Below are 27,911 nucleotides of genomic sequence, written 5' to 3' on the forward strand. Positions count from 1 at the left end.
TCATTCGTTTTTCCTTCCACATCAGCACGTCAACAGAACCAGAAAGGATGACACCGGCACTTCACAAAAGATCCTGTCTCTCTTTCTGTTTCTGGCTCTGCAAAGCAAGAGGGCTTTTTGAAGCCTCTCTAACAAAGAGATAGACTAGCAGGCGTTTTGCCTGAAGAGTGGAGGAGAGTAGCAGATATACACGGTGAATAGGTTGTGAGGATGACGGTGTTACTCAGAAAAGTGTATGTAAGTACAAGCAGGGGGTTGTGTGTTTCAGGAGCCGTTCCATTTGAGCTTGTGTGTGTGAGATGACACATGTCCATAGATTAAGCGTCACATTTACGGGATTGCGTGTCACTCGCTTCGTCAGCATGGCAGCCGCTGTTAGCCTGATTGGATCTCATTGTAGTTGACATTCACCGTCTGTCTGTCATTTGCAGCCACCCCTCACTTGGAGGAACACACAATGTTGCCATAACTACCAGACCCTGTAAATCAGACTATTATGGTCTGTAGTGTTATCTTCGTGTGCCGCCCACATGCTACACACACACAGTTAGAGCAGAGCAACCATCCAGAAACTCAGTCACCTTGGGTTAAGTCGCTGAGGATCCTTAATCCCACTGCATCCAATCATTATCTCAGTTCTATTATTTTGGAATTAGTCATGTCACATGTTCCTGGTTGTGTATTTTAATGTGTGTTTTAAGTGTGAATAGATCAGCTGTAAGCAGTGCATGTGAGAATGCACTAGACAGAAAATTAATGGATGGTCTGTAAAACAAAGGCATCTCCCAAAAGACCAGAGAGCATTGAGACACAAGGGGGGAATCAGAGGCTCGGGAATGGCTTCAAGGGGTGTAAAATGAATGTACTTGGTTGATAAATAACTGAATAGCCCATCTTTCCTGTGCGGCTGATGTCCGTGAATACATTTTTATTGGAAGTCCAAACGACAGATTCCAAAAGTCAATTCGGTGTTGTTTTTTCTGTGGCTGAACTAAAGGGTACAGTCCAAGGTAAAACACATGTATAAAATAAATTCTTGTCATTCCTGTCCTTGGTAAAATATACTGTAGTTTCATCAGAATTTGCAATATTGAATAGTTTTCCCGCAAAGAAGAAGATATTACTGACTGTGAAATGCAGACTTGTGTCATTTTGTGTTTCTCACATTGGTACGCTCCAGAAAATACACCCATTTCCCTCTAAAACCATCCTGTGTATGGCCATTAGAAATGTGCAATAATCTATTTGAAACTAATCTTGTTAAATAAAAAAATTTAGACCTAACATATGAGAAGTTTGTTACCACTATGAATCGTCATTATAAAGCTGCTCAAATTGTCCTTCTGATCAAGATGTCGTGCTGGTAATGAGTTGTCTGTGCAGCACCCAGGAATGCTAATGAAAAGCTCATTAGCGACAATGAAAATCAATCTTCTCAGCCCCGTTGGAAGTAGCACTCTGCTGAGAGCTCATCATTTCCAATAATATAGCTTTGTGACTATGAATAGGCTGAAAATTATTCCTTATTTTGAATTGTAAAGTAATACATTTATTATTAGTATGTGATTTTCTTTCTTTATAAAATAGTCAATGTTTAACCTGTTTATTTAGTGATGTGTATCCATTACAGTAATGTCATTCCACCGCAAAACAAGTCAAATCATCTCTCAATAAGAATGCTTTGTCGAAATTAGGCATTTCAAAGCTTTCTTAAATTATTAGTGTGTCCTTTTTCATTTTTCATGTCTGGAAAATGGCCATCATGTCAGACTTTTTTCACTGCCTTTGTTCAGTAGATCTTTATATCTTTGTGTGTCCTCAACTGATTTGGTGAAAAAAGGTGATTTTTTTTAATGACTTTGACTAATTATGTTTCATATTCTCCTTCTGAACCCCTGTACTCCTGCATCCATCCATCCTTTTCCTCTTTGTACAGTCGCCATCAGCAGTATGAGTGCAAGTGGTACATCCCTCTGGCGGACTTGACTTTCCAGACTCTGGACGACTCCGACTCTTGCCACAGCATCCAAGTCCTGCCAGAGCATGAGATCGAGGAGATGAAGATCAAGATCTCAGTCTTAAAGAGTGAGATACAGAAAGAGAAGGTAATCCTGTTGGTTTTTACTGGCATGTGGAGACAGTATTCAAATAGCTTAGAAAGACATAGCCAGTTAGCACGGGTTTAACACTGAGACAGGGGACTAAAACAAGTATTGATGCAAAAGAGTAAATGGAGTAAGAGTAAGTAGATGTAATGTTACCACATTTTACTGTGTGTTGATAGGTGACGGTTAAACCTGCTGGGATTCACTTTGAAGGCATATCACAACCACGCGTTTGTGTAATATCGAAAACTTAGATGTTAGCATCCAAGACTGATGCTGCAGTGTTCACTCAGAGTACAGAAGAATATGTGTTTGTACATGTATAGAAACATATGAAACATTTGGTGCCGAGGTACACATGATATTAGGAAATTGGTTCTTTTAAAATAAGTCCGAGAAACCTCTCTTTTCCTTGAGCTGGAACTTCTAGGTTCCTTAAAATGAATTGTTCTTCATGTTCTAAGAAACACAAACCGGTGACTCAGGAGGGAAGTTTCAACTTATATGTCCAGTGAAACTTTGATAGTGATCTATGTCTTTATCATGGCATACGTAGACCTTCGTGGAAGACTTAGTTTTCCTTATTGGAACCACTGTACCTTTTAACTCTGTACTTTTCATACGCACCTTTGTTTGTCTTGGACAGTCAAGAAACTCCTGCAATTGTGAGTGCTTAAAAACACAGACAAAACTAGTAAGAGCCGAACATGTATGATCCTAGACTGGGGGAAAAACATGAAACCCGAAACAAAACAATTTTCTTTCTTAAATAAAAGTAAAAAAAATGTGCCTCCCTCCTGATATCCAAATTCAACTGTGATTTGCACCAGTGATCCAAGTGCTTCACACTTACAGAGGCAAATGTTTGGCATTGCATCAGCCTTTCTTGTCTATCCCTGTCAGTGCTGAAACAATCAAACAATAGTAACAAGCCTCCAAAAGCTCCAAGTATGTACAGTAATATGCCAGTCGCGCCCCCGCAGCTTCAGGAGCAGAGAGTTCCTGTTATTCCCCTCTCACTGTGTTAAACTCACCCACCAGGGGCAGAGTGAGTGACCACGGCTGGTATTTAGAGTCAGAGGAGGCCAGGGCAGCTGATTGTATCCAGGCTCTGACTCACTGCTTCCTGGCAAGGGCTGGGAAGGATGTGTGTATTTGTTTTCCTTCAGTACTGACAAGAATCTGAGATCCTTGAATTATATATCAAGAATCTCAGAGCACCGAGCTCACTTTCAGGAGCTTATCCACAGTCTTTCCTGTAAAATGGCAAATATTATCAAAGATTTTGGTACCCCTATACCATGCCGATAACAGCATTGTTTCCATTTCTGTTTTAACAGGTCATTATAAAATGTTGTGTAAATTAGAAACAAAATCAGTAACATAGTTTGTTCTCACAATATACTCATGTTTATATAGTCTACTTCTCCGTTATATTAAAAGCTGTTGGATAGTAACTGAAAGTTTAAAATGTAATTTTAGTACGTCTTTTATGATCCAGGATCATACAAATCAAAGGAGTGGATGCACAAACACTTGATTCACATTATAATCACATTTTAGTCTCCTGTTGTGATTTGAGAGTAGAGAAACAACATACAGATGCTGATAAACCTCAGGAGCAAAACCAGCTATGAACTCGCACAATCTTCTCAAGTGGAGTAAAAGAATCAGACTCATTACAATGAAAATAGCCTCATATTTTGCTGTAAGAAAACGAATGACTGCAACTAATGATTATTGTCAGTGTTGATTGTTTTTTAGATTGAAAGATTAGCTGTTTGGTCCAGAAAATTGTGAAATCAGTATTTACCAGAGCCCAAGATGACGTCTTCAAATGTCCTTTTTTTCCCCACAACCCAAAATCATTCAGAAAACTGGAAAGTATTCACATTTAAGAGGCTGGAATCAGAGAATGTTAACCTTTTTTTGATTAATCAGTTATCAGAATAGTAGGCAATTAATTTTAATAGTCAACAACTAAACGATTAATCGTTGCAGCTCTAGCTATTCGACAAATTGCAATGAAGGTGTTTCCTTCGTTAGATATAGTTTTATTCTCGTGCTTACAAAAGACTAAAGAAAAAAGAAGAACTCCTCATATTTTAGTGAAGGGCTTTTCAAATTCTGACAATATTTAGTATTTAGTAGTTAGCTGTGGGTTATAACTTGAAGCATTGAAGTTTTTATTTAAGCCTATAATTGTTCACATTTTGAAAAATTGGCAACATTCAAGTTTGATTCAGGAATATTAGAAAGTTCCTTTTTGCAATGCACCTATAGATGTACAGACAGCTATCACTGGATTACATTTTCATTTACTCATTTAGCTGACGCTTTTATCTTAAGCAACTTACAATTGCTGTATGTCAGAGGTCGCATGCTTGGCACAACGAGGGGTTATGTGTGCTCAGAGACACGTTGGTGGATGTATCGCAGTGGGAATCAAACCCGGGTTCCCCCACAGGCATGTGTCTATCCACTGCATTTTCGCCTTTATTTTGAAGAAAACTCAAAAATGTGATGAAGTTATGACTCAAAGAAGGAGTACTCCCTAACTCCTCCCCTTCGGCTCTTGAAAACCTCTGTTTTAGACAGCATAGAGCCTGTACAGCAATGTTTAGTTTTTCACTTTCTCTCTATCACTTAATTAATCTGGTATCAATTCCAGCACTAAATGAGATTCTCTGTCTGTTCGCTTGTTTTGTGTTTAGAAAGCACCGAAGGGTCAGAGTCGCGTGGAGCGTCTGAGGAAGAAGATGAATGAGCAGGAGTCGTGGCTGCTCCTGCACTCCCCCACCATCCCCTTCCGCATCCACAACAAACATGGAAAGGTAATCCCTTGCCATCCTGTCACTCTCTGCGTCCATGTAGCTGCAATGCTCGAGTCTCACCACTGGAGGGAGACATGTACCTTTCAAAAGAGTCTTTGTGATAAACTAGATTTAGAGTTTGATTAGATTTAGCTTTCCAAGATAAAAATGTCATGATCATCAGGATTATCTTGGCTTTTCTAGTGGTTTTTAAATACATTTGTGTTTTCCATTTTCTGTAACAATTCTGCAATACTTTTCTAATGGTGTGGTTTTCTGTGTGTATCCAGAGCTTCCTGTTCCTCCTCTCCTCAGATTACGAGAGGTCAGAGTGGAGGGAAAGCATCCAGAAACTCCAGAAGAAAGGTGACACTGTCTTTCAGTTGAATTGTTCCATTGACTGTTTCTGTCCTTAAAAAACATTGTGTGCTTCATCTTAAAGTGGCTTGAAACCACTTCTTTACATGCTCTACCACAGAAAAGTGAAAGTTTGACCACAGCTGTGTGGTTGCTGTGTTTTTTCCAGATCTCCAGACATGTGTGTTAAGTTCCGTCGAGCTCCAGGTCCTGACCAGCTCCTGTTTCAAACTCCGAACTGTCCACAACATTCCTGTCACCAGTAACAAAGACGGTGAGAAACACACGCGCACACACACACACACACACACAAAGAAGACACAATATCTTCTTTATCCTCTCATGTTTGGATGCTTTGTAAGTTTCTCTTGCTTTCTCTTTTTTTTTTCTTCCTGCAATCACAAAATTCCCTTTGCTCCTTCCTCTCCTCTCTGCTTTGAGTTTAGATTCACACAAAAGCATCTATTACACTCTCAGCACAAAAAGCCACATAATGAGAGAGGGGGGCCTTGCAGGAGAGAATCTAGGTTGCAATATGTTTCTCATCTAGCTTGTAGCAGTCAGTGCCACGCAGTGTGTCGGCGGTGGCCTGCGCTGAGCTCTCAGCTCCTATATGTTTGTTTTTGCTCCAGATCTCCGCGTTGCACCGCTTTCAGAGGCTGGTGGTGACATTAAAGCCATCTGGCCAACTTACTCTGACCCCCCCCCCTCCCAAAATGCCACAAGGGTCTCTGCTTTCCCGTGCATACACAATACACATGCATAACCACAGAGCTGACCGTGAGGTTTCAAGACACTGAAAGGGGCACTGTCTCAATCTTTCTCACGTCATACAAAAAAAGATCCATGTTTCTGTCTTTTACAACAGTATCTTTATCCCATGCTCTAGTTTGCCATTATTTTGACATCCAATACCTTTACAGTTGTGATTGTAGAGATTCTTAATTTAATTTTGCTTTCTGGTGGCTGAGAAGGACACAATAAGTCACTGCTGGGGTGTTCCCTGCACTGAAATGCTTCAGATGTCAGTTTCCAGTTGAACAGTGAAATGCAGTACTGAGGCTTTTTTCTTTGAGAGTGTTAGGTGCTTTCGCCGTCTTTTATGCTCAGGCTACTTACCCAGTTTTTCCTTTAGTTATAACATCATATCAATTTCCAATTAATTTACATTAATATGTTTCAGATTTTACATTTAAATATTTTGGTGTCGAAACCAGCTGTGGCTGCAATGAATTTCTTACTTCTACTAAAATTACGTCCACAAAAACTGCTTCTTTTGTCAGACACCTCGACTGACAACATCATGGAAAGGATCACCGGGAGTCACTTGTAGTGATCAGTGGCCAAAAGTAGCACTTTTTGTGGACGTAATTTTGATGGCCGCAATTACCCCGAAAGAATACGTTGCAGCCGGCCTACAGGCGGTTCAAGCCATCTACTGCATGGATTCCAAAACTTTTTATACCTACTAGTCATTTCCACACCAAAATATGGGACAATAGAGAGCCCAGGTTAAAAAATTAAGAAAAGAAGAAGTTTTTTTCAAATGCATACTTTACTGCAAGGGCAGAAGATCATATATATGGCTGTTTAGCGGAACATGCTTTAATAATTTGCCCACTTTGTGGATGTCGAATGTGCTCCAAATTTATAGTCCTCATTCTGTAAAGGAGATCAAAGAGTCTGTGAGGAGGTTTTTGGAGAAAGATCAGATTTAACTGACAAATCCCTTAGATTAATATTTGCCTTGAAAGTCATGATGGTAGGTTATTCAAATGAACATTTCTCAATCAATAATCAATAAAATGCCAATGTCTCCTTATAATTCTAATAAGCATTTTGAGTTTTAAACTGTAAAAACAATGTAAGATTTACTTTTCTCCATTCAGTTGCTCCAAATAAGATCTGTATCAGTAGCAGACTTTGTTTGACTTGCTTTATAATCTCTCACCATGCACTTCACGCTCATTATTAAACTAGTTTGGCTAATAACTGCTTTGACGGATTCCAGGAGGTTTTTACTAACGTAGATGTTAACTTGCCTTGCGGATTTGATTAAACCCTCACCTTTCTACTATGTAACAGGTCCGTTGTTCTTCAGGTTGTTGATATTTTCCTTTTCTTTCCCCAGGGAAGTAATATCCCTGTGTGTTAAAACAGAGCTCCGGCTCCACGTCATAAACACAGACACATACATACATACACACACCTCTGTGACGTGTCAAGCAGGGAGCACAGTAGGGTTTTAAATAGAGTCCAGCTGGTGAAGGAATGTTTCTCGTAACGAACATGATGAATGATATTGCAGAGACACTTAAATACTCTTTCATTTGACTCCTTTGATAGAATTGTTAATATCATTTAGCACATATTCCTTAATGGATTTCCACAGGTTATTGTTCAAGTGAGGTTAGAAGTGAAAGAGACTGATCCCGGTTTTTGCTTTCAAAGCAGCATATAGGCCACCCCGAAGCTGAACGTTTGAACCTTGTCTCGGTTAAACTCCCCTGTCGCTTATATACAAACACACGCACTCACCTTTAACCCCTGACTGCTCTCCTCTGAGGCGCCTACAGTAGAGCTCCAAACAGTCCTGCAGCCCTCCATCGTAGTTTAATTAGCAGGAAACAGCCAGGCTTCACAGGCCTCAACCAAAGCAAGACTGGATCCCATTCATGTGTCTGTCAGCTGGACGGGGGGGCATATCAGGCCACCCAACAAACCTCCACCCATGAATATCCAGTCGGCGGTCAGCTCAGTTGTTATGGCAGAAGAAGAATATTTGTTGATATGAGGTCTAAAGCCGATCTAACGAAAGGTTGTAACAACAGTTTGTTTTCACTTAGGTGCTCAAATAAATTGCTTTCCTCAAGATTTCTTAATGGTTTAAGACATTCAGGCCTGCACACAGTTTAAAAGTAAAAGTTAAGGTGGTGTCTACACAATGGGCCCCAAGCAAGAACGTATTCTTATCCTAACTCCCTCTTACTATTTCTTTGCCTGATGAGATGCACGTTCGTGAGATGTGAAAATAATCAGAATCTATGCCCCGAAATTGCCATATAAGGCTGCCTGTTCTGCTGCATTTGTGGCCAGGTTTCATTCACAAAAAGTGTTACCAAGGAGTTAAAAAAAACACACAGCTGGGGTTAAGATCCTGCTTTCAGAAATCTGCCGACAAAAGCATAACAAATTAAGTGTCTGTCGAGGTGTTAGTGACCCAAAATATTAGAAAAAATTAATAGAACTGTTGCCAATGGTTTGATATTATTGTTTTTTATATTTTTATTTTATTTAAAAGGGACAGTGCATATCAATGAACATATTAGCTTTTCAGCAATATAAATATGCCAGAATTACCCCAAAGGCTATTTTCCATCTGTAGTATAAATGTAGTTAGTCACTAAAAGAACGTCTTTGTAGAGCAAAACGGTCCATGACTAATTAGAAGCAGTCAACAGGATGTGACGGTCACAGAGATATTAGACGAGTATATTATGGACTACTGTAGGTGATGTTACGCTGTCGATGCAAAAGAGAATATAGAGACCTGCATAAGTTAAGCTACTGTGCTGAAATGTTCCAGTAAGATCTGCAGCAGAGATGTGACTGAAATGACATCAAGAGATCCAGTAGTGCTCAGGAGGTGATTTCCTTTCTTTCCATGTCCATCTGTGAATCTATCTCTCCCGTGCACAATGTTGATGTGGCACACAGACTGGATGCATGAGTAGCGCACAAGTCATAATTTGCAGTGACTGTTTATCATTTTTTTACGCACACATACTCCCATTCTTTAAATACAGTATGTCGCCATATTTACACGACTAACAGCTCTGTGTGCTTGTTTTCCAGATGAGGAGACTCCTGGCCTCTACGGCTTTCTGCATGTGATCGTCCACTCTGCCAAAGGATTCAAGGAGTCAGCCAGTAAGTCGTCCAAAAACACCTTTTTTTTTTCCCCCATACACACACACACTTGTGCACACACACTAGCTCAGCATCCCCTCACACATAGCTGCTCTGCATATACGTGTCTGCCACAAAACACATGATCCATCCATCAGTCAATGCAGCCTGCACATGCAGTTTCCATCAGACTGTGGCCCAATACAGAGATGGCCAGATGGATGGATGGATGGAGGATAAGAGTATAGAAGACAGGAGAGAGCGACACAGAGAGTCTTAGAGGAGAAATGGAAGCCACAGTGGAATTTCTGTGGTTGTTTTCCTTTTAGCAGACATCACAAATGACACAAACACACTCAAATCACATTAGAAGGAAAGAGAAAGGATGTTTAAAAGCAGTCACAGCAGGCAAGGACAATTTTGAAACTGAACTGCTGGCAAACATAATGCCAGTTGTCTCTGATATTGTTTTCTTTACACAAATGCTCCTTTGTATTATAATGTGTGCAGATACAGCCCTGTGTGTCTCTGTGTGTTTTATCATCACCCGAGTGTGAGTTTAGACGTGTCAGTAGTGGACAGCTGGTGCTGCGGTACACTTTGTGCCCTGTTGCACAAGCACCATTTCAAATATCAAATATCTGGAAACGAGACAGAGATGAAGAAATGTGATTTCTTCAGTTACCATGACAGCCTTCAGTATATGAAAGCTGGCCTGCTAGAAATTCCTGGGTAATGGATTGGAAAGCTCTCTCCTCTGAAAGCCTGTTTGATCTTCTGTGGAGTGCGGAGAGCTGAAGGGTTTAAAAATGTAGAGTGGGGGGGGGGAGTTAGGTAGTTTCACTGATAGAATTTGATGTCACTGTGTCCAGTGAAGCGTTTATAGCCAGGGTGTGGCATGCAAGCAATGAAAGTAGTGTGGGCTAGGTGATGTGTTGCTGTTGTTAAAGGGGCACTCTGGCGGTGATGACGCTAATGGCCATTATAGACCATTTTAACCCCTAAAACAAACAAACGTTACATACTCTGTTTAACTGACAAAGAAGCCTTGTAGCTGGTGTAATAGTTTATCAAAATAAAATAATATGTTACTTTAAATGTTTGCTTCTTGGAGCAGGAAGCCAGGGGCAGTCAGACAGCATGGATATCCTGATTTTAAAACGTGTTGCATGGAATTAATTAAAAGCATATCTGCATTTATCTAATATGAGAAAGAAAACCACAGTACTGGATAGTTAGTCCATAACTGCCATAATAACTCAACCCCAGTTTAACACCTATGGAAGATTATGGACCAGCGTGTAAGACATTGGGCCCCACCTCCATCTCCAAGACTTAACATTTAACTTAAACACTTAATTTGAAGTGTAAAGTTTATTGACACTATTATCATGGCATTAATAGATTTAAATAATGCAAACTTTGGCTGCTCAATACAGTAATTTTTTTTCTTATCAGTTGTCTTTGTGCAGTATTAGTCATACATGGTGCCTAAGCCTTGCATCTTCTGGTTTAGAGTACTGATGAATTCTTTTAAAGTTGATTCATTGCACATATCAAGCTCAAACACCATATTTTGAAAATATCTCTTCTGTCCATCTAGCTATCTATCTATCTATCTCTATATATAAATAAACATGGAAGAATTTCTGATTTTTCTCATATCCAGATGTTTTTGAAAACAGCCCATAGAGTTGATGGGAGACATTGTGTTCAAAATACTGTTTCTTCTGCATGTGTAATTCCTTCCAATACCACAAATTACTAAAATTACACCACTTACTCCAGATGTAGCTTAATAATGGGATCACATTTGCATTTTTATGTAGATGTTGTGTAATTCAGCTTGTCTGTGTGTGTTAAAGGTTGGATGTGGTTTGAGTTATGTTGTTGATGTCTCCTTCATTGTCTCTGCTTAAGATATTTGTCATTGTGTTGAAGCCATGTGTTCTGTACAAGGATTTTGAAGCAATTTGCTGCTCTTTTGCTTTAGTGTGTGCGTGCGTGTGTGTGTACAGTATATGCTTTCTGTTGATGCATATGGTAATTATTATCATATCAGAAGGGAAATGTATAATGAATGGAAATAGCAGTCATTATTCAGTGGTTCCAATTGTTAAGTAGACATGTAATTATCAGCAATGGCTTCTTTTTGTTCCTTTTTTTTATTTAAAAAAAAAAATCACATGCAGTACAATATAGTATTGGAGCTGTGTTATTTATGTCACAACGATCTCCGCCTAGTGGGAAGGGGCTTATAAATTCAGCCCAGGGCAAAGTAGTCAAACTGGGTCACAGAGGAAGGAGCGGGGAGTTGAGCATCTCCCAAAAACTCTGTAAGGAAAAAAAATCGAAAAATCGTGGAAAACATGACCTAGTAGGGAGGTGGAAAACATGTTCACTTTGTTCTTGGTTTATTTTTGTCCGAGTGTCAACAAGTGACACTGTGCATTGCCCCCCCCCCCCCCCCCCCCCCCCCGCTATATGTATTCAACAGCTGCTCCAACTTAATGCTGTAAAACTGCAGTTCCTCGTGCTCCGTACAGACCCAAACTGAACTGCAACAGTTATTAAAACTGAGAGAAATCACAAAGGCATTTTAGGTGAGCACAGCTACAGTAATGTGCAGTTAGTTGCATGAGCTTGTCCAACAACACCTAAAGAGACTAAACACTATTCCATTTATATTTGTGTATACAGTAACTAATAATGGAATATTAGTGCAGATGCTACCGTACAAAAAAACAAACTTGCTTTTTACGCTTGAATCATAACCAAAGTTTTTATCACTTGCCACTGTTACAGTTAAAAATGAAAGGCAAAACACTGCCTTATTTGTTCACATGTTCTCATGACTGGTGATTTCTGAATGTAATTGAAACCAGCCATTGCTGCGTGCATTCTCATTCATTGTTCACCATGCCTTTATTAGTTTCTCCTTCTGGATTCTATGAAAACAATTCGATTATGCCTGTTTCCTCCTTATGTTGTTCTCCTGGAAGAATATTTTCTCCTGAAGCCTTCAAGCGAAACATACAGACAGTTTTATGTTTTCGTGGCTGGAACTTGTAGCCGTATAGACACTTATTGGTTTAACTGATAATCACTTGTCTCCTAATTCTGTGTGAACCTGCAGTTTGACCCTGCATTCAACACAGCCCCGGGTGAAGATTAGCCTCCTCTGTAAGAACACACATACACCACATGGGCTGTGGGCCTTAGTTAATTGAGAAGGAAGAGGATGGTATCCATTAACCCCTATAACATGCTGACCAATTTATCCCCCTCATACTTTGAGCCTGATGGTGACCTGCCAGGAAAATGAAAACTTGTGGATTTCCAGGCCTCTTTTAGTCTGCCCTACTTCTGAAAGCTCTCCTGGATCCACTGCGAGGACACAAAAAGACCTCTCTAAATATGCTTGCTCTGGCCTTGTTTGAATATTAGGTCTGGGCACATGAACCCATTTCAGATGGAGAGGAAATCAACTTCCAGAGAAAGCTGGGAGAGCTGCTCAGCGCTATGAATACACTCTCGGCCAGATGGAAAAAGAGGTTTAAATCAGTAGTGTCTCAAACAAATGCCTTTTTTCTAAATTGAACACAACCAGTAATAAAAAAAGTGCCAAACCAAATTACAAATCTGTGCTTCAGTATAAACTAGCTGGGAAAGTTTCGATACTTCCAAAATGGCATCCGATCTCTTCACTGAAGCAGACTCTGACAGGTAGTTTGTGTATTTTTTGGATATTGGATGTCAAACCAGAGGTGACGGCTACTAGCTGTTATCTTCCCGTATATTGCGGAAGTGTATGATAACTGCTTCATTTCATAAATACCCCTCTGATGCTCACACTGAATTCCTGTCCCCTGAACTTCCCTCATACACCGCTGCTAATCTCTTCCTCATTGCGAGTAATTATGCCAGAGCCTTTCAGGATGTTGAGAAAACAAACAAAGAAGGAATGAAACCAGATGGAGTGATATATAGCTACATATTGTGAATATGTCTGCTCCAGTCATTCATAGCTCACCCAGGTGGTATGCTCAGTGGTATCTCCATAACGTTAACCAAGGCACAGGTCAGGCTGTTATTTCTGATGATGCTGTTACTTTTGATGTTGCTATATAAACATTTCCTGTGTCATTCTGCAAGTGTGTTCATTTGCATGAGATTCATGTGTGTGACTCTCCTGGTGAAAGGTCAAGCAGCACGTCCATCCATCAGGCTGTCAGATGGAGGTTAACCCCAGGGACCAGGACCAGACTGCGGGGCATACTATAGACACTTTAGAGACAGCCGTTAGCAAGGTCTGCAGGAACCGCTACAGCACCATTTGAAGAAACACATTAACAGACTTAATTGCTCTGTGTAAGAACTGAGTGTGAGCTGATCCCAGGGGAGCGCCGGCTGTGGTATGAGGATGTAAAGGGGGGGGGGCTGAATGTGTACACAGGCCGCAGATTGATGTGTTAGCTGACGAACTGCAACATATTGACTATTTAAAGGGCAATTTCACATGATGGAACGTGACCCTTTTTTTTATCTTTTAAGTGAAGTCATTACATATCTGACACCAGAAATATGAAATCTGTCTCTAGCAAAATTTTACTTTAAAACATTTCTACTTGAAAATGGGTTCAGGTGTGGATGACACTTTAGAGAAAGTAATTATATTAAGCCCCTTTTCCACTGCACAGTACCATTATTAATTTGTCCTTTTTGTGCTTCTTCTACCTTCTTCACAGCTCTCTGTGACCCCGTTTCGTTCCGTCAACTTCAGACTGCATTTTCCACAAGGAGCATTTCAGAATCAGAGCATTTTGCCTGCCTGATTTTGCTGACATGTTTAGATTTTGTTGATTTGGTCATTAGTGTTTTCTTTTTGTGCTTCTACAGTGATTAAGTTGGCTACGTAGTTAAATTATTTCTTTTTGTGTCCGTTTTATCAGTGTTTATTGTTGTTGTTTACAATCGGGAGTCGCCACAGCGTGTTTTATTTTGAAAATTGGATTGGATTCTTTATGCCGTTCTGTGTCTGACTTCCTGCCTGGTTCGATCTGCTCTGTGCTGCTTGACGCATCATCATTCAAAAATAGACCTCCTAACGCCTAAAGTCCACTGAATCCGCTAATTAACTACAAATACTAGGGGCCTAATTATGTTCACCTTTAAACATTATCTCCATACATTGACATCATTATCCACTAAAAGTCTGTACTTTTACTACAAGTTGATAAATATGTGATCAATATGTCTCATCAAATTTATTTAATTCATTTAAAATTCAAGGACAAATCAGTCAAGAGATGTTTATTCAGTGCTTTTCTGTGGTTACCAAGGCTCCAGTTTTCTTGATGGATCTGTCCACCTTCTGTGTCTCCTCCTAGATCTATACTGTACCCTTGAAGTGGATTCGTATGGATATTTTGTCAGCAAGGCCAAGACACGTGTCTTCAGAGACACCGCCGAGCCACAGTGGAATGAAGTTAGTCGCCAAGATATCTCCTTTTACTGTGCATTGCTCTTTTTTGTCACTATGTAATAGCAAAAGTTTAATTCTCATTTTTCCGGATCTGTGTTATTCAACAGGAGTTTGAGATTGAGTTGGAGGGCTCCCAGTACCTGCGGATCCTGTGCTATGAGAAGTGTTACGACAAAAGCATGCTCAACAAGGACGACAACGAGATTGTGGACAAGATCATGGGCAAAGGGCAAGTCCAGGTAAGAGGGCGGCTGCTGATAGGCCATCACAGAAACAAACCATACACAGAGAGATCCTCTTGGGGACATTTCCCAACACGTGTCTCATTTTAATTAGCTGTCTAGGCTCTTCGCACAACTGAGTAGTTTTGTCATGGTGGCCTCTAATGATGCTGGCTGGATTAATAGTCTGAAAGAGAGTTTATTTAAGGGGGATTTCCCCTGTTTTGTTGTGAGAAACGTTGCCGTAAAAATCCTTTTCAGTCTTGTTAACTAGATCCTGCCTACACAGTGGAGTCTGTGGTTTCTTGGTATTATGGCAAAATGCTGTTCTCTACTCTGCATCGTTGTTTAGGTTTTGCAGAGCAGCCTACACAGGAATCTTTTTTTTTTTTTTTTCCCAGAACTTCATAGGAAAATCAGTTTGGTCAAGTGAAGCTTGACTTCTGTCATTCCCCCTGAAATTCAGTCCAATTGCTGCTGTTCGATGGAGCTTCGGCTTTTGAGTTTGGGTCAACTCTGAGGGTTTTAGTTGCTCTTGTGATCAGTTAATATCCTCATGTTTTTCTCAAGTGATTTATGTGTCAGTGGCAGAGGTGTGCTTGTAGGAGGTTATTTTTGAACATGCTTCTGATGCTTTTTAAGTCCTCAAAACTTTACAGAAGATGTAAATCACTTGAACATTTGTTGACTGCTGCTGCATGTAGAATAACATTTGGAGTCGCAGGTAAAAGCAGTATCAGTGATAAGTTGCACTGGGAATACAAATATCCTGTCTGACAGAAAGTGGGGCAAACATGAATCACTCATATAACGTTGCATTTTAAAAGAGAGGATGTATCTCAAAAATATTGAGTCGGTATGTTGTTTTTCCTCAGACCCAAGTTCCTGCTGTATATCTTTCAAACAGTCTTCAAATGGAAAAAAAACACCCACGACATATTTGATGTAGCATTTCCTGTTTGTCGCCACCACTTTCCATGCTTTTCTCATTCAGTTTGATGCTTTGTGTCCTTCAGGGTTGTCTTTGATTCCCTCTGACAAGTAAATGGGAATGAGAGTAAGTGTGCAACACTCATACGTCATACTTCTCTTGTTGATCCACATGCATCAATGTGTCATTAGATTTATTCGTATTATGAGCTTGGATGTTTCTAAAATAATTAATAGAAACATCTTCTGTGTGGGAATGATTGAACTCGATGGACATTTGTCTTTTCTTCTCAGTGTAGTGTGATAGAAAATAGTTAACCTTACCATGCCTTGTCTGTGTGATTGGGTTAATTGGGTCAGGAGTTGGCTCCTGCTGGAAGATTGGCTGACCTATGAGAGGATTAAAAGAATTATTGTGCACATGCATGTATGTATGTTTCTGTGTGTAGAGTAATTGTTAGGGCAGAAAAAGGACTTATTCTTATAATTATACATTTAGTTAGTTGGGTAGTGTGCCATTTTGAACAGGCACTCCTCAGTTGTCACAGAGAATAGATTTTGTAATTTGTTTTACAATACGTTTTTGAAGCAGAACCATACAGATGAATGATATACCATTTCAATCCATTTTCTTAATTAAAGTGGACCGTTCATCAGTGGTTCAGCATTTTATCTTATATGACAGTAAAACCCACCCTCGCTGGTATGGCTGCCAGTCTGAGAGACAAACGCTGCTGCTGCTGGGAACATCCACTTCCAGCCAACAGCAGCCAAAAAAAACCCAAAATAAATACACCACATGTTCGCTGGCTCACTGTGAGAAGGGGAAAATAGAGAGGGGGATAGAAATGGAGAAAGAGAATGGCATGTTCTATCCCAGACTGAGAGGATGGGAATTGTGTGTGCGTGTGCATGTGTACTGCAGAGAGGGTGGTTGGGATTGTGGGTGTGTAGTTGGTAGAGGAAGAAATTTGGATAGTGTTGAAGAAATATTATGAGCCAGGTTCAGTTGTGAAGAACTTTCGGAGTCTGATGAAGACTTAACATATCATGGTTTAGCCCGGCTGAGGGGAGACAGTGTCAGCATACAACATGTGAACACATCGAATGTCAACATCGAATTTGTCCCTTTTATGTTTCTGTCTTCCCCCTAGTGCCTGTAGGTTTGCCTATTAGGTCATCTTTAGCTGGCCTTAACCTAGAGCAACTAATCTATCTGATGTTTAGACTCCAATGCTTCATCATATTGGAATATATTCTATCCATGGGTTGTACTCTTGAGTTGTACTGTGGAGCCAGTGAGTTCTTGTAAACATTCTTGTAAGACTCAACCGTGTAAGATTCCCATGCTAGCCTGACGCTTGAGCTAATATCTCTACCATATCAATCTAACGTCTCCATAACAAGGACAGTTACATGAGAGAAATAACTAGAGCTGGAAGGTCAGTGAGCACTTGTGGGGTCAGTTAAATACTCCAAGCTAGACCTGTCTTACCTTTCCCTGTTACATCAATTAAGACACCTAAGAATATTCTTTAACAGATAGAAAAATTATCTCCAGGCAGCTCTCCGTTGATTGCATAACCTGTGTAGAGCTGCAACCTTTAGTCCACTATTAACTAACGAGCGTTCTCGACTAATGATTTGCCAACTATTTTGGCGTCTGTCAGGTACAACAAAGTGAATTTTTCTGTGGTAATCCTCGATCGATCAATATGCTGATCTTATTGTTGCCTAGCTACAGTTGAATGCTCACTTCCGTCTGGATTTGGTTTATTGTCACTAAACATGAATGAATCCATGATGAGTATTTTATCTGGCCGCACAGTGCTCACGTATGATGTTCAGAGACATGGTGGGACTGATGTTTCGTCACATATACGCAGATATCTCATATGGATATGGCAGGGTTGTACAGTTTTTGCACAGACTTTGCCAGAGGGACAACGGTCTACTGTACAGTCCAGAGTGCATACCTAAAGAGACTTTCACTTGGACCCGAGCTGTTTGCTTTCTTGGTGAAGCTGATTTTAGAAGGAGCCTTCAATGTTTTGCTTTCCTCTCTGGAGACCCTCTGATTTATTTAACAAACTTGTGGAATACTTGACTGACCGTACATGGGCATATTGGGCTGGAAGTGTTCTTTTTTTTACCCACTGCTGTTACTTCACTTTGTTACCGATGAGAAAGTTGATCGCCTCTGTCATCAGAAGATGTTATGATCCGGGCCAGAGATTTTATTTTGCTTGTGGCCAAGGAAACTTGTAGGATTTTTGATGCAGTAATTTCTGTATAAGGAATGCTTTTATACGCAGGAGGTATATTGTTTGTGATGTCCACCAGTGAGCACATGCACACACACACTCACAAACACAGTGCAGGAAAAGCACAAGAGAAAGGCCAACAGTAGCACACTCATGTTGGCTTGTCCACGGGGGAAAATACCACCATTTACTTCCAGCCCATCACCCAACTGACGTCCCCCAAGCAGATAACCTCTGATCTCTAAGATCACATTGCTAATCCTCCATTAAATGGCAAAAATGTCAAGGTTACACTCCCTGTCTCTCAAACTGGCAACACAAATGGATTCTTAAATGTCTCCAAGCAGGCGATTTTCAAAATTGATCAGTATCAGCTCCCAAAGTTGCCAGTTAAAGAAAAGCGTTACCTGCAGTGTGTGATTTCTTTGGCATATTGTCACAGATATTTTTCCTCTGTAAGCATTGATTGGCCTCTGGCTAAACAAATGTTTTGTACACATGGTGTGACTTCAGGTACAATCGGAGACTTTGATTATTTTTGCTGTCAGACGATGACAGCAGATTTTAAAAGCTCCAATGAGGAGATGGGTGTTTTTTTAATTACAAACTCTTCAGGATCAGACCATATCGTTTTCTGATAATATTTCATTGCCAGAGTGAAGCCTTGCAATTTTCTGGGTGTCAGGATTGTGTTCTGTCTTGTTATAAAAGGACACCACATCCTCAACTTGTTACTAGTGGAAAGTGCAAAAAATCTCCTGGTCTGCCTCATCATCCCTGCCAGACCCTTATGTGCCAGCTGTAGCTTGCAGTACTTGTCTTCAGAGGACCAGTTATGTAGCTGTTTAGGTTGACAGCCCCAGTGCTTTGTGAAGCACAGACACATCGTATCGCCCAGCGTCAGCAGTGCTTTCATCTGGCAACCCAGCCCTCATGCACCCCAAGCCTCCCCTGGGCTCACCTCTTAGGGCTTTTATTTCTAGTCTTATCAGGAGGAAAGAATGTGTTGCCGTTCACACACCCACCAGCTGTTTAGTCTCTATCAGCTGTCGCACTGTTAAGGAGGACTGGTTTGACAGAGAAAATAGGATTCCGCTGTAAGTAAGGTGTTTCTTAAAGCTCTAGATTGACTTTGGTGAAAGGGAGCGGTGCATTCCGGTGTTCTCAAAACAACCGGAAGTTAGTTACTGTAGTACTCCTCAACGCGATCAGCAGTTGGAGCTGCAGCAGTGGCTGTGACTCACAGCTCACGGTACTTCAAAACCCTTTGTGCCGTATTGCCGGAATTTATATCAAAATCAGTACTCCTTCTTGGAGTCACAGGTCAGCCAAATCTGAACACACAGACAATACTAGACATATTTTTATATTCACTCTAATTTACACCTCCCGAGGATATCATTTTCACTGTTGTTCATTGAAAATAAACATCCATATACAGTATCTGACATAGAAAAAAGACCTTACAGAACTTGCTTGAGAATCATCACGTTTAAGTTTTTTTCATTATCAAAGTAATCTAGTGATCGGTTTGTTGCAAACAGGAGCTGATAGATAATTCATCATACTTTTTATGGTGCCAGTTTTCCAAACTGTAAACAAATATAGGCTAAAAAAAGGGACCCTCAACTGCCTGTTTCCTGTCATGCCACATCTGATGATCTTGTTATCCTATTGAGTCATAAAGCATGTCCAGTAATGTCCCCAGCAGAGGGGCACCACCTCAACCTCTCAACACCATCCTTCCCTTTCTCCCTAACACTCATGCACCTCCCTCTGCACGACGCTGGGGGGTTGTTTTTATTGGTTTGTATGGGGGGGCAGCAGTGTTACTGGCACTTAATGAGTAGTAACCTGGAAGTTTTGAACGGCTTCCCAGAGATAATGGGAGCCAGAGAATTTGGGCATTGAGAGTGAAATGAGAAAGGGGCGATGAAGTGTTTTGTTCCTGGCAGCTCTTAGCTCCCTCTCCAAAACCAAGGAGCTGGACAGAGACGCACGCATTAGCTGGCGTTACTGTAAAACTACGGCTGCAGAGGGGTTGTAAAGTTTGAGCATCTATCTGCACTCTCATTCCCACTCAAGAGCCAAAGCGCTTCCCCCTACATGAAGCTTTAGATGCAAAGTTTGACATTTACATGCTATTTGAAGGATTTATTGTTGAAAGTGCCATTGTTTGGGCTAATAGCAGGCTGGCCATCTGGAGAATTGGTGGTGAAGCGTGTGGACCAGTGGTACTTACCCAGTGCGGGAAGTACAGGCCTAAAGCTCTGATCTAATTTCTCAGCAGCACTCGATCAAACATCATGACAACATAAGGCTGTCATGACAATAAAAATACAGCCTGGTGAGTGCATTTAGTAATATGTGTAGTATGTATAAACGCTGAAGAAAATTTCATTATAAAAGTAAAAGCATTTGTAAGCAGATGAGGAAATTGGCAACAAAGTTAGCTTCTTTTTTTAGTCATCTTAATAAAACTCTTGCAGTGTGGTGCATAATTAACACTGACAGGAACAAAATTAGTTATTTTCTTTCTTTTGCCTTTCATGGAAACTGTGCCCAGGATTCCCAAGTGATGTGTTTTTTTTTCTGTGTGATTACTGTTAAAAAATGCCTTCCCTCTAGGGCATGCAGGGTGGCGGTATTTCATGTAGTATTTGTTTTGAACATGGAGCTCATTGATTTTAATGAGGGTGTGTATGTGAATGCATGCTTCAGTGTGTAGGTATTAATATAAATTTTGTTTCTGCCCCCCGTTGTTGAGGGCTGTGATCTGTCATGTTCCCACCCTACACACCCCCCGCGACCATACACAGACACACACAAACACAAACACACACAACTGTCAGCAACCCTAACAGATGGGACTCTGCCCCCCCCCCCCCCCCCCCCAGGGGACAAACCACACTCGCATACACACACAAATGGGTGATGGGCTAATGCATTGTAAATTGTATCAATAACTTCAGCCTGCTACATTACCTGGTGTTTATTAGCTTGCATCTCCTTTGTCTGGCTAGGTGTGTGTGTGTGTGTGTTTTGGTGGTGGTGGGGATTGTTGATGAGTTTAGTGTGGATATTCACTTGGGAATAAGAAATGTCAAGTCCACATTGCTCTTTTCCTCCTAAACTGTCTTATTTTATTCTTTATGTTCCTCACAGTTTATTTTTTCTACTATGGTTTTTAATGAGGCTCATCCTTCATATTCTCTGTGTTTGAGCATATGGTGCTTTTTTTATTGATGAGTCCCAATTAGGCCGACTTCCTCATCAGACGATCCTTGCTCAGTGGAGCTGATAGCAGCGTTTTGATGGATTTTTTTAGTCTTTCCCTGTCATCTTCCCACAAAGAAGCTCCCCCGTCACAACCCTCACTTAAAAAGCCTTTGTTCCCACTTAAACCATCCACTCCCTGCCACTTGGGATATGCATGCCCTAAATAACTACATGCACTCCTGTAAGCATTCTTAGATCGTGCAAACGTGCAGATACCCACTATATTTTCCTCTCTGTGAGTAGAATAGGAAAAGCCCCTTCACCTGCCAAATCTAGTTTACATGTGAGTGTGAAGACAAAACAGGCCCATTTAATCAACATTTGTCCACCTTGATGCTTTTGTTTTTTTCTTGGATTCACGTGTTCTAGACTGATGACTTCAAATGTATTGTTATAATGTCAGAATATATATAATATATATATATATAATGTCAGGCAGAAGAAAATATAAGGAGTAAAGCAGCATAACCAAATGTTAGTACATTGTGTTGGACTGTCCTGGCCGAGTAAACAGTTGTATGTCTATATGTATGTTGTAAAGTCTAACATGTGCTTAAACAAAAGTGAAAATATGTTTATCATGTAGAGCAAGTAGCCTAGATACATTTGTATTGTGAGCAAGAGTTGGTTGCAATTTGACTCGCAGTTCTACTTTCAGTCTGTGTAGTCTGCTGCCCCGTCATCACTTATTCACTGGCCAAAGTATTATACAATCTGAAAAACACCAAAGTTATTCAAATGTATCTTGAAGAAGCGATGAATGTCTGCACTGCATTTCATGAAAAAAACATGCAATAATTGTTTAGACATTCACAAAAAGCCCAAACTACCAACCTGATGGTGACACAAGAGGAAAAGTCAGGGTATCACCAAAGTCCGTAGGATTCGACTATGAATGTTTGCACAGAATTTCGTGGTAGTCCATCAAATAATTGTTGAGATATTTCAATTTGGAGAAACTGGTTGGTGCACTAACCGACAGACCTGCATTGCCCTCTATAGAGCCACCCTGTTGGCGTGGCTAAAAGACATTATGCATTTCAGCTTGGAAAGTGATGACCAAAATCTTACAAGCTTCTGAATCTAACCAGTTATGGCTAAAGGGATGCCAGAACTGGTTAAAATCTCAGCTGCTGGACTCCGTACAAGTCAGAGGCGTCGGACAGACTTTTGATACAAGCCAAGGATAAAGAGTGAACTGTGAACTGTGTAGGAAGAGCAAAGCAGAAAAGCTTTGCTGTTGCTGTTGGATGTCTGGGGACACTGTGAAAGAGTAAAAACGGAATATAAAAAGACCATTTAAAGGGCAAAGGATCTTTGTGTGACCTCCTTCACATCTCCCTGCCTCTTCGTCCCTCGCCATCCCAGCAGATAATCCAAACACACTGCTCTCCAAAGGACCACAGAGATTGTCAAGGGCAAGCCAGCTTTGTAATTGCTCCTCGTTATAACATTACATAATGTTTCAGGGAAGTGTAAAGGATTGACAACAGATGTATGATTTCCTTCCCTGAGCATGCATATGCAGCACATGCGGGGAGCGCAGTTAGAGAGACACAGAAGAGGAAGAGATGGAGGAGGACAATAGGAATCAGAGCCCCAGATGGTGGCCAATTATATGATACTGAGAGCTAAAGTGAGAACAAAGGAACTCATCATAGCCTGAGAAATGAAATGCTCTCCAGAGAGACACTATGAATCTCTATGCATTCACTACCGCCCTTTTGTCTCGTGGAAGAGTCAGGGTTCAGAAATAATTGGAAACCGTCTGAAGAGGGGGTCAGGTAATACAAAGAGTGTCATATTTGAACACAGAGGCCGTCACTTCTGTGCTCAGATAAAACCGTGAGAGGTGATAAGAGCCTCTCAGTCCAGCTATAAGAGCTTGAGTTTTCCGTTTTGACCAATCAGGATCAGTTAACTTGGCTAGTTATTCACATTTCCAAGTGCCTCACTTATTGTTTCAGCTGCTTAGTATCTTTGGAGCCTGAGACATAATGAGAATAATGCTGATGATCTAGAGTTGGAGACAAGGACAGAGTCAAACAAGGAGCAGTCATTAATAATTACAAGTAGACTTTTTGTCCCCTACATCCCACTCTCTTTGTCATCTGCTGTGTTTAAAAACAGCATATCCAGTTTGGATGGTAGGGGATTACTGCTAGCAGACCAAGAAATGGTGACAAAATATATTTTTTCATTTGATTAAACCCAGTGTTCCCTCCTTGGAGGTCTCTCTGTAACAACAACTTTGCGTCCTGGGACATTCCAAATTTGATTCAGGGTTTTATTTCCTTGGTCCAGGGCAAAAACTTCACCATTCACACATTCCCTGGCTGCTCTCAAGCTGTGGATTTATAGACAACAGATGACACTGGGGGAAGAGATTCACCTCATCCCTTCTCATCACAGTCCCAATCTGTCTCTCTGAGGGGCAAAGCTCATTTCATGCTTGGCTCTGCCAGCGCACTGCGAGGCTCAACCCATGGATTGTCTAGGGCTCACCTCAGCAGTGGGTTGGTGAAATCCCTGTGTGGTCAATGGATGAGTGCCTTGTGTGTCTGCCTGGAGATGGTATTTAGTTCTTTATGATATTGAATTCATAGAATACATAATCTAAAGTAGTATCGGTCTTGTGTGTTTGATTTGAACAAACAAAAAGTGTAAAAATGGCAATCTGTGTTTTTATGGGGGGTTATGTGTCTATTTCTTGGCTGGGCATAGTGACTTTCTGCTTCCTCCCCTCTCTCCTCCACACGTTCCACCTTCGTCCTTGGTTGACCGGTGGGACAGCTCTGCAGAGACAACCCGCAATGTCTGAGGCCTCCTTTTCTTTCTTAATCAGATTTCACATCACTGCCAGAACCAAGTCTCTTACCACCAGATGCGACTCGGGCCTTTTTATCCCCAGAAACCCAGTGAGACCAGAATGCTTTCTCCCTCTCCCTTTTCCCCTTGCTGTTGTTGGCAGCGTTCCGGCACATATTAAAGTAAATGGGCCTCAGCAACACACTGTGTCCCAGCATGGAGACCCCATTCTGGCTTTCAAGTGGCCGGTCGGGGGACCAGAGCTGTTCCTACAGCAGTAAGATGTGAGGGCTATCCATCTGTAGCTGATGTTTGCCCTGGGCTGCTGTTGTTTTGAAACCCACACTACCCCAGGGGAAGCTGGTAATCGGGTTATGAAGCCGTAGCGTTTACTCAAATGCCACTTTGGTAAAATGCTCTCCTCAGCTTTTTGTTTAGATGTGATGGTTGTGCAGGAACTTCGATGATTTCCACATGGCCATAGCTGGGGAGACTGAGCAAGTATGTGCCCACTGTGGTTCTGCACCTCATTATGCAGGATGGTTGATCGGCAGTGGGGCTTGAATGAGGTTTGGTTTCATCATGCAATTGGAGATATGGTGGAATACACGGAATTTCTATCATTGGCAGTGTGCTTTCTTGTTTTATTATGAAGTGTGGCTTTGATCCAAAGTATGTTTTAGGATCTGTCTAAACACATTTTAGCATGGTCGTTTGTCTTTGTAGAAACTGGAAGGTCAGGGTCAGATATCAAGCGGTATCCTTTCAGTATCTTGGTCAAACACTTTGAGAAGGACTGATGGGTACTTGTGTTGCCGGGTGATCATACCATACTTCCCTCCTACATCCTGTCTTCTGTGTAGCATTTCACTCTAAACGTTTTCCCCAGAAGCGTCCATCAGAATCTGTCCCGTAGTATAGGTTTTCAGAGGGATTACTGACATTCCGGTTTTCCGTTCCACAACCACAGGAGAAGCTTTGTAAAACATCCATGATCCAATGACAACAGTTTGTATCAGCAGAAGTCTTTCATATCTAATTACGTTCGTACAAGATGGGAGAAACAGCAGGGAAAACTGCAAATGGTTTGACGATCATGGTCATATGACGTTATGTTATTGTCTGTATTGTATTGTTCATCATACTGTTCATTTATTTTACATCCCTGTTTAAAATTTCAGTAATTTTTGAAAGATGAGCCTTACCCCCGTTGTCTTCCAAGAGCTACCAGGATCTATGTGTGTCTGTGTACTCATTCCTAAAGTGCTCCTCATCCTTGAGCCCCACAGTCTTTGTTGAAGTACCTATATATCTGTGTGTGTATGCCTCAGTAAGCTGTCAGATCTGTCTTTATTTGCTCTGGCCCCTAAAGCCCCGGCAGCTCTCACACTCGCAAAAGTATACAGTGCTTCTGCCCGTTGCAAGTTAGTAAAGATTTATAATTTTGAATTATCTTAGCTTGAGGTACTGCAGTTGTTATTTTTGGGTTGCTCCATGCATTTTTTTGCATGTTAGAGTGTTGCAGAGGCATCTGCTCGCCTCCCGTTGTGATCTAACTGTGCTCATGGGTGAGTCCAGAGAGAAAGCCCCCAACCACAAACACACACACTGAATTAGCCTGCTAGACTGAGAGAAAAATGAGTGGATATGAAAACTGCTGGCTGAGGGAAATATACTTAATAGGATTCTTCCCAGGCTTGTAGGGATATTTAAAGTGAATGCAACGTCCCTAAAATAGTGCTTTCAGCCTGTAGCCTTATCTAGTCTGACCTTTAAACATAATGTAAGCACAAGCTGATGTACAGTGGCAGAGATGTGGTCCAGATTTATATCTAAACATAGCGGTACAGTGGGTCAGAAGTAAATGAACAGCAACATCCAGTAAGTGCATGATAGCTGATTAATACTGTAGGTGAGGTTTTAGTTTGTGTAAGCTCAGTGATTTCCCTTGCCAAAAGCAATTAATTTTGAGTGATTACTGGTTAAATGCTAAACTAGTTTGGGTAAGTAATTTCAGGTCATGGCTCGAACCTACATGCTTTCATGCTTGTTTTCCCTCTCCATATTTCAGCAAGTCCTGATGACCTTTCCATATTCCTTCCACTCCAGTTATCAGAGTGGTGCAAGGCCTGTCCCATGTTTAATGTAAATGCACAAAAAACTGGGCAGTCAGGTAGTATAATATGGAGATGGACTTCTAAATGAGAATTAATCAATTTTAGCTTCATGTACAGAATCTATGCTCTGCAAAACCCCAAGCTACTTTCAACGCAAAGGCTTTGAGTTGTTGTTGAGTCAATGACTTCCCACGACAAAATGCTGTTCATATGGCATGTCTGTGAGTTGTGCCAGGCGTTTGATCCTGCTTTATGACTTCCTGTCCCAGGGCAAGGGAGGGAAACTGCCCATTTCCTGTTCGGACTGTGCGCATGAACTCTGAGCTCGCTGGTGTACTAATGCCTGTGTGATTAGTACACCAGCGAGCTCCTTATCTATATTTGTTTCATTTTTATCAGTAAATATCAGAAACCCCTCCCACTCTTGTAAGTCCAAAACTAAGGCTTTATTAAATCAGGTTTTGTGGTATTCATGTTTTCACAGTTTGCCTTCATTCCAGTATTGGTTTACAAATGTGCAGTCAGACTGACAGCTGGCTACCCTGACAGGTGTTTATCTTTACTGATGAATCAAAACATTCCTCACTGGATAGTTATGCATACGCTGTGATGAGTTAATATAACGTAATCAGTTAATGAAAATGGTTAAATGGTGGATTATTTTTATTGGCTTATTGAATTTCTTACCTGGGACCTCAGCATTGGGGCCCTTTTGCCACAACAAATTATGCTAATGATGAAGTAATTGTTTTCATGCGGAGGAAATGTTTCTAAAGTCTCTCCAGACTCTTTGTGCAGATGTTTTGAACTTGTCAGCTATGTAAAAGATGAGGTCATTGGTTATCTAGTGTTTATGGCCCCACCAAATCCAGTTCTGGTGCCACAGAGTAGACTTATGCCACATGTAGCATGTCGGGGATCAAAGCATTTCAACTTGATCTTCTGCGTTTTTCCACATATTAAAGGAATGTCAAACCTTTATGGAGAAGACATGTTTAGGTGTAAGGGTCTGCCCTTTTAAACTTAAAGAAACACAACATCCAGTGAGGCATAGTGATCAAAATGTCCTTCAGTAATTTTTGTACTCACGTATAGGTTTGCGTATGTTATTATACAAAACTTGAATAAGGCACAGTTTGAAATTAGCCACTGAAATGTACCAGTTCAAATAACCTTGGAGAACAACACTGTTCTCTCCAGCTCTTGGTGTTTCTCATATGATGAGTGCTCTCTGTGCATTGCCTTGCTGGAAGCAGCCTGTTGCATAACCAGCGTGTCGTGCTGAATTCATCTGAGCAATGTTTTATTTATTTTTTTTAACGTCCCCGGCAGAAACAAAATGTGTTGATCTGGCGGGGGTGTGTACCTGTTCCCTCTGCTGGTCCCGCTTTCAAAGAGCTGAGTGGGTGTTTATGAGGGAGGGCACCTTAAAAGTCTATTTCACAGTCACAAATTGTTTGAATTATGTAATGTTTGTTGTATAATAGCTGGGAGAGGGATCTGTGCTCTATGTGTGTGTTGCAAGAACTGCAGAGAAGTTGTTTGGGTTGATTGCATCTCTGCCCGCTTGTGTCGTCTCCTTTCCCGCTAGTAACCTGATGATGTCTCACTCGGCCAGTGTGA

At 41.0% G+C, this 27,911-nt stretch overlaps 1 protein-coding gene across 3 annotated transcripts in view; it reads left to right on the plus strand.

The window, feature by feature from the left end:
• abr (ABR activator of RhoGEF and GTPase) overlaps positions 1-27,911 on the plus strand; it is a 125,356-nt gene that overhangs the window by 73,664 nt on the left and 23,781 nt on the right. For all 3 annotated transcript variants that reach the window (XM_046039550.1, XM_046039551.1, XM_046039552.1), the window contains exons 10-16: positions 1,937-2,105; positions 4,820-4,939; positions 5,209-5,284; positions 5,445-5,549; positions 9,131-9,205; positions 14,575-14,672; positions 14,777-14,908. In XM_046039550.1, the coding sequence (XP_045895506.1) occupies positions 1,937-2,105; positions 4,820-4,939; positions 5,209-5,284; positions 5,445-5,549; positions 9,131-9,205; positions 14,575-14,672; positions 14,777-14,908 (775 nt within the window). The remainder of the gene's footprint in view (positions 1-1,936; positions 2,106-4,819; positions 4,940-5,208; positions 5,285-5,444; positions 5,550-9,130; positions 9,206-14,574; positions 14,673-14,776; positions 14,909-27,911) is intronic.

The sequence above is a fragment of the Micropterus dolomieu genome, linkage group LG23 (genome assembly GCF_021292245.1).
Source record: "Micropterus dolomieu isolate WLL.071019.BEF.003 ecotype Adirondacks linkage group LG23, ASM2129224v1, whole genome shotgun sequence".
NCBI classification, from domain to species: domain Eukaryota; kingdom Metazoa; phylum Chordata; class Actinopteri; order Centrarchiformes; family Centrarchidae; genus Micropterus; species Micropterus dolomieu.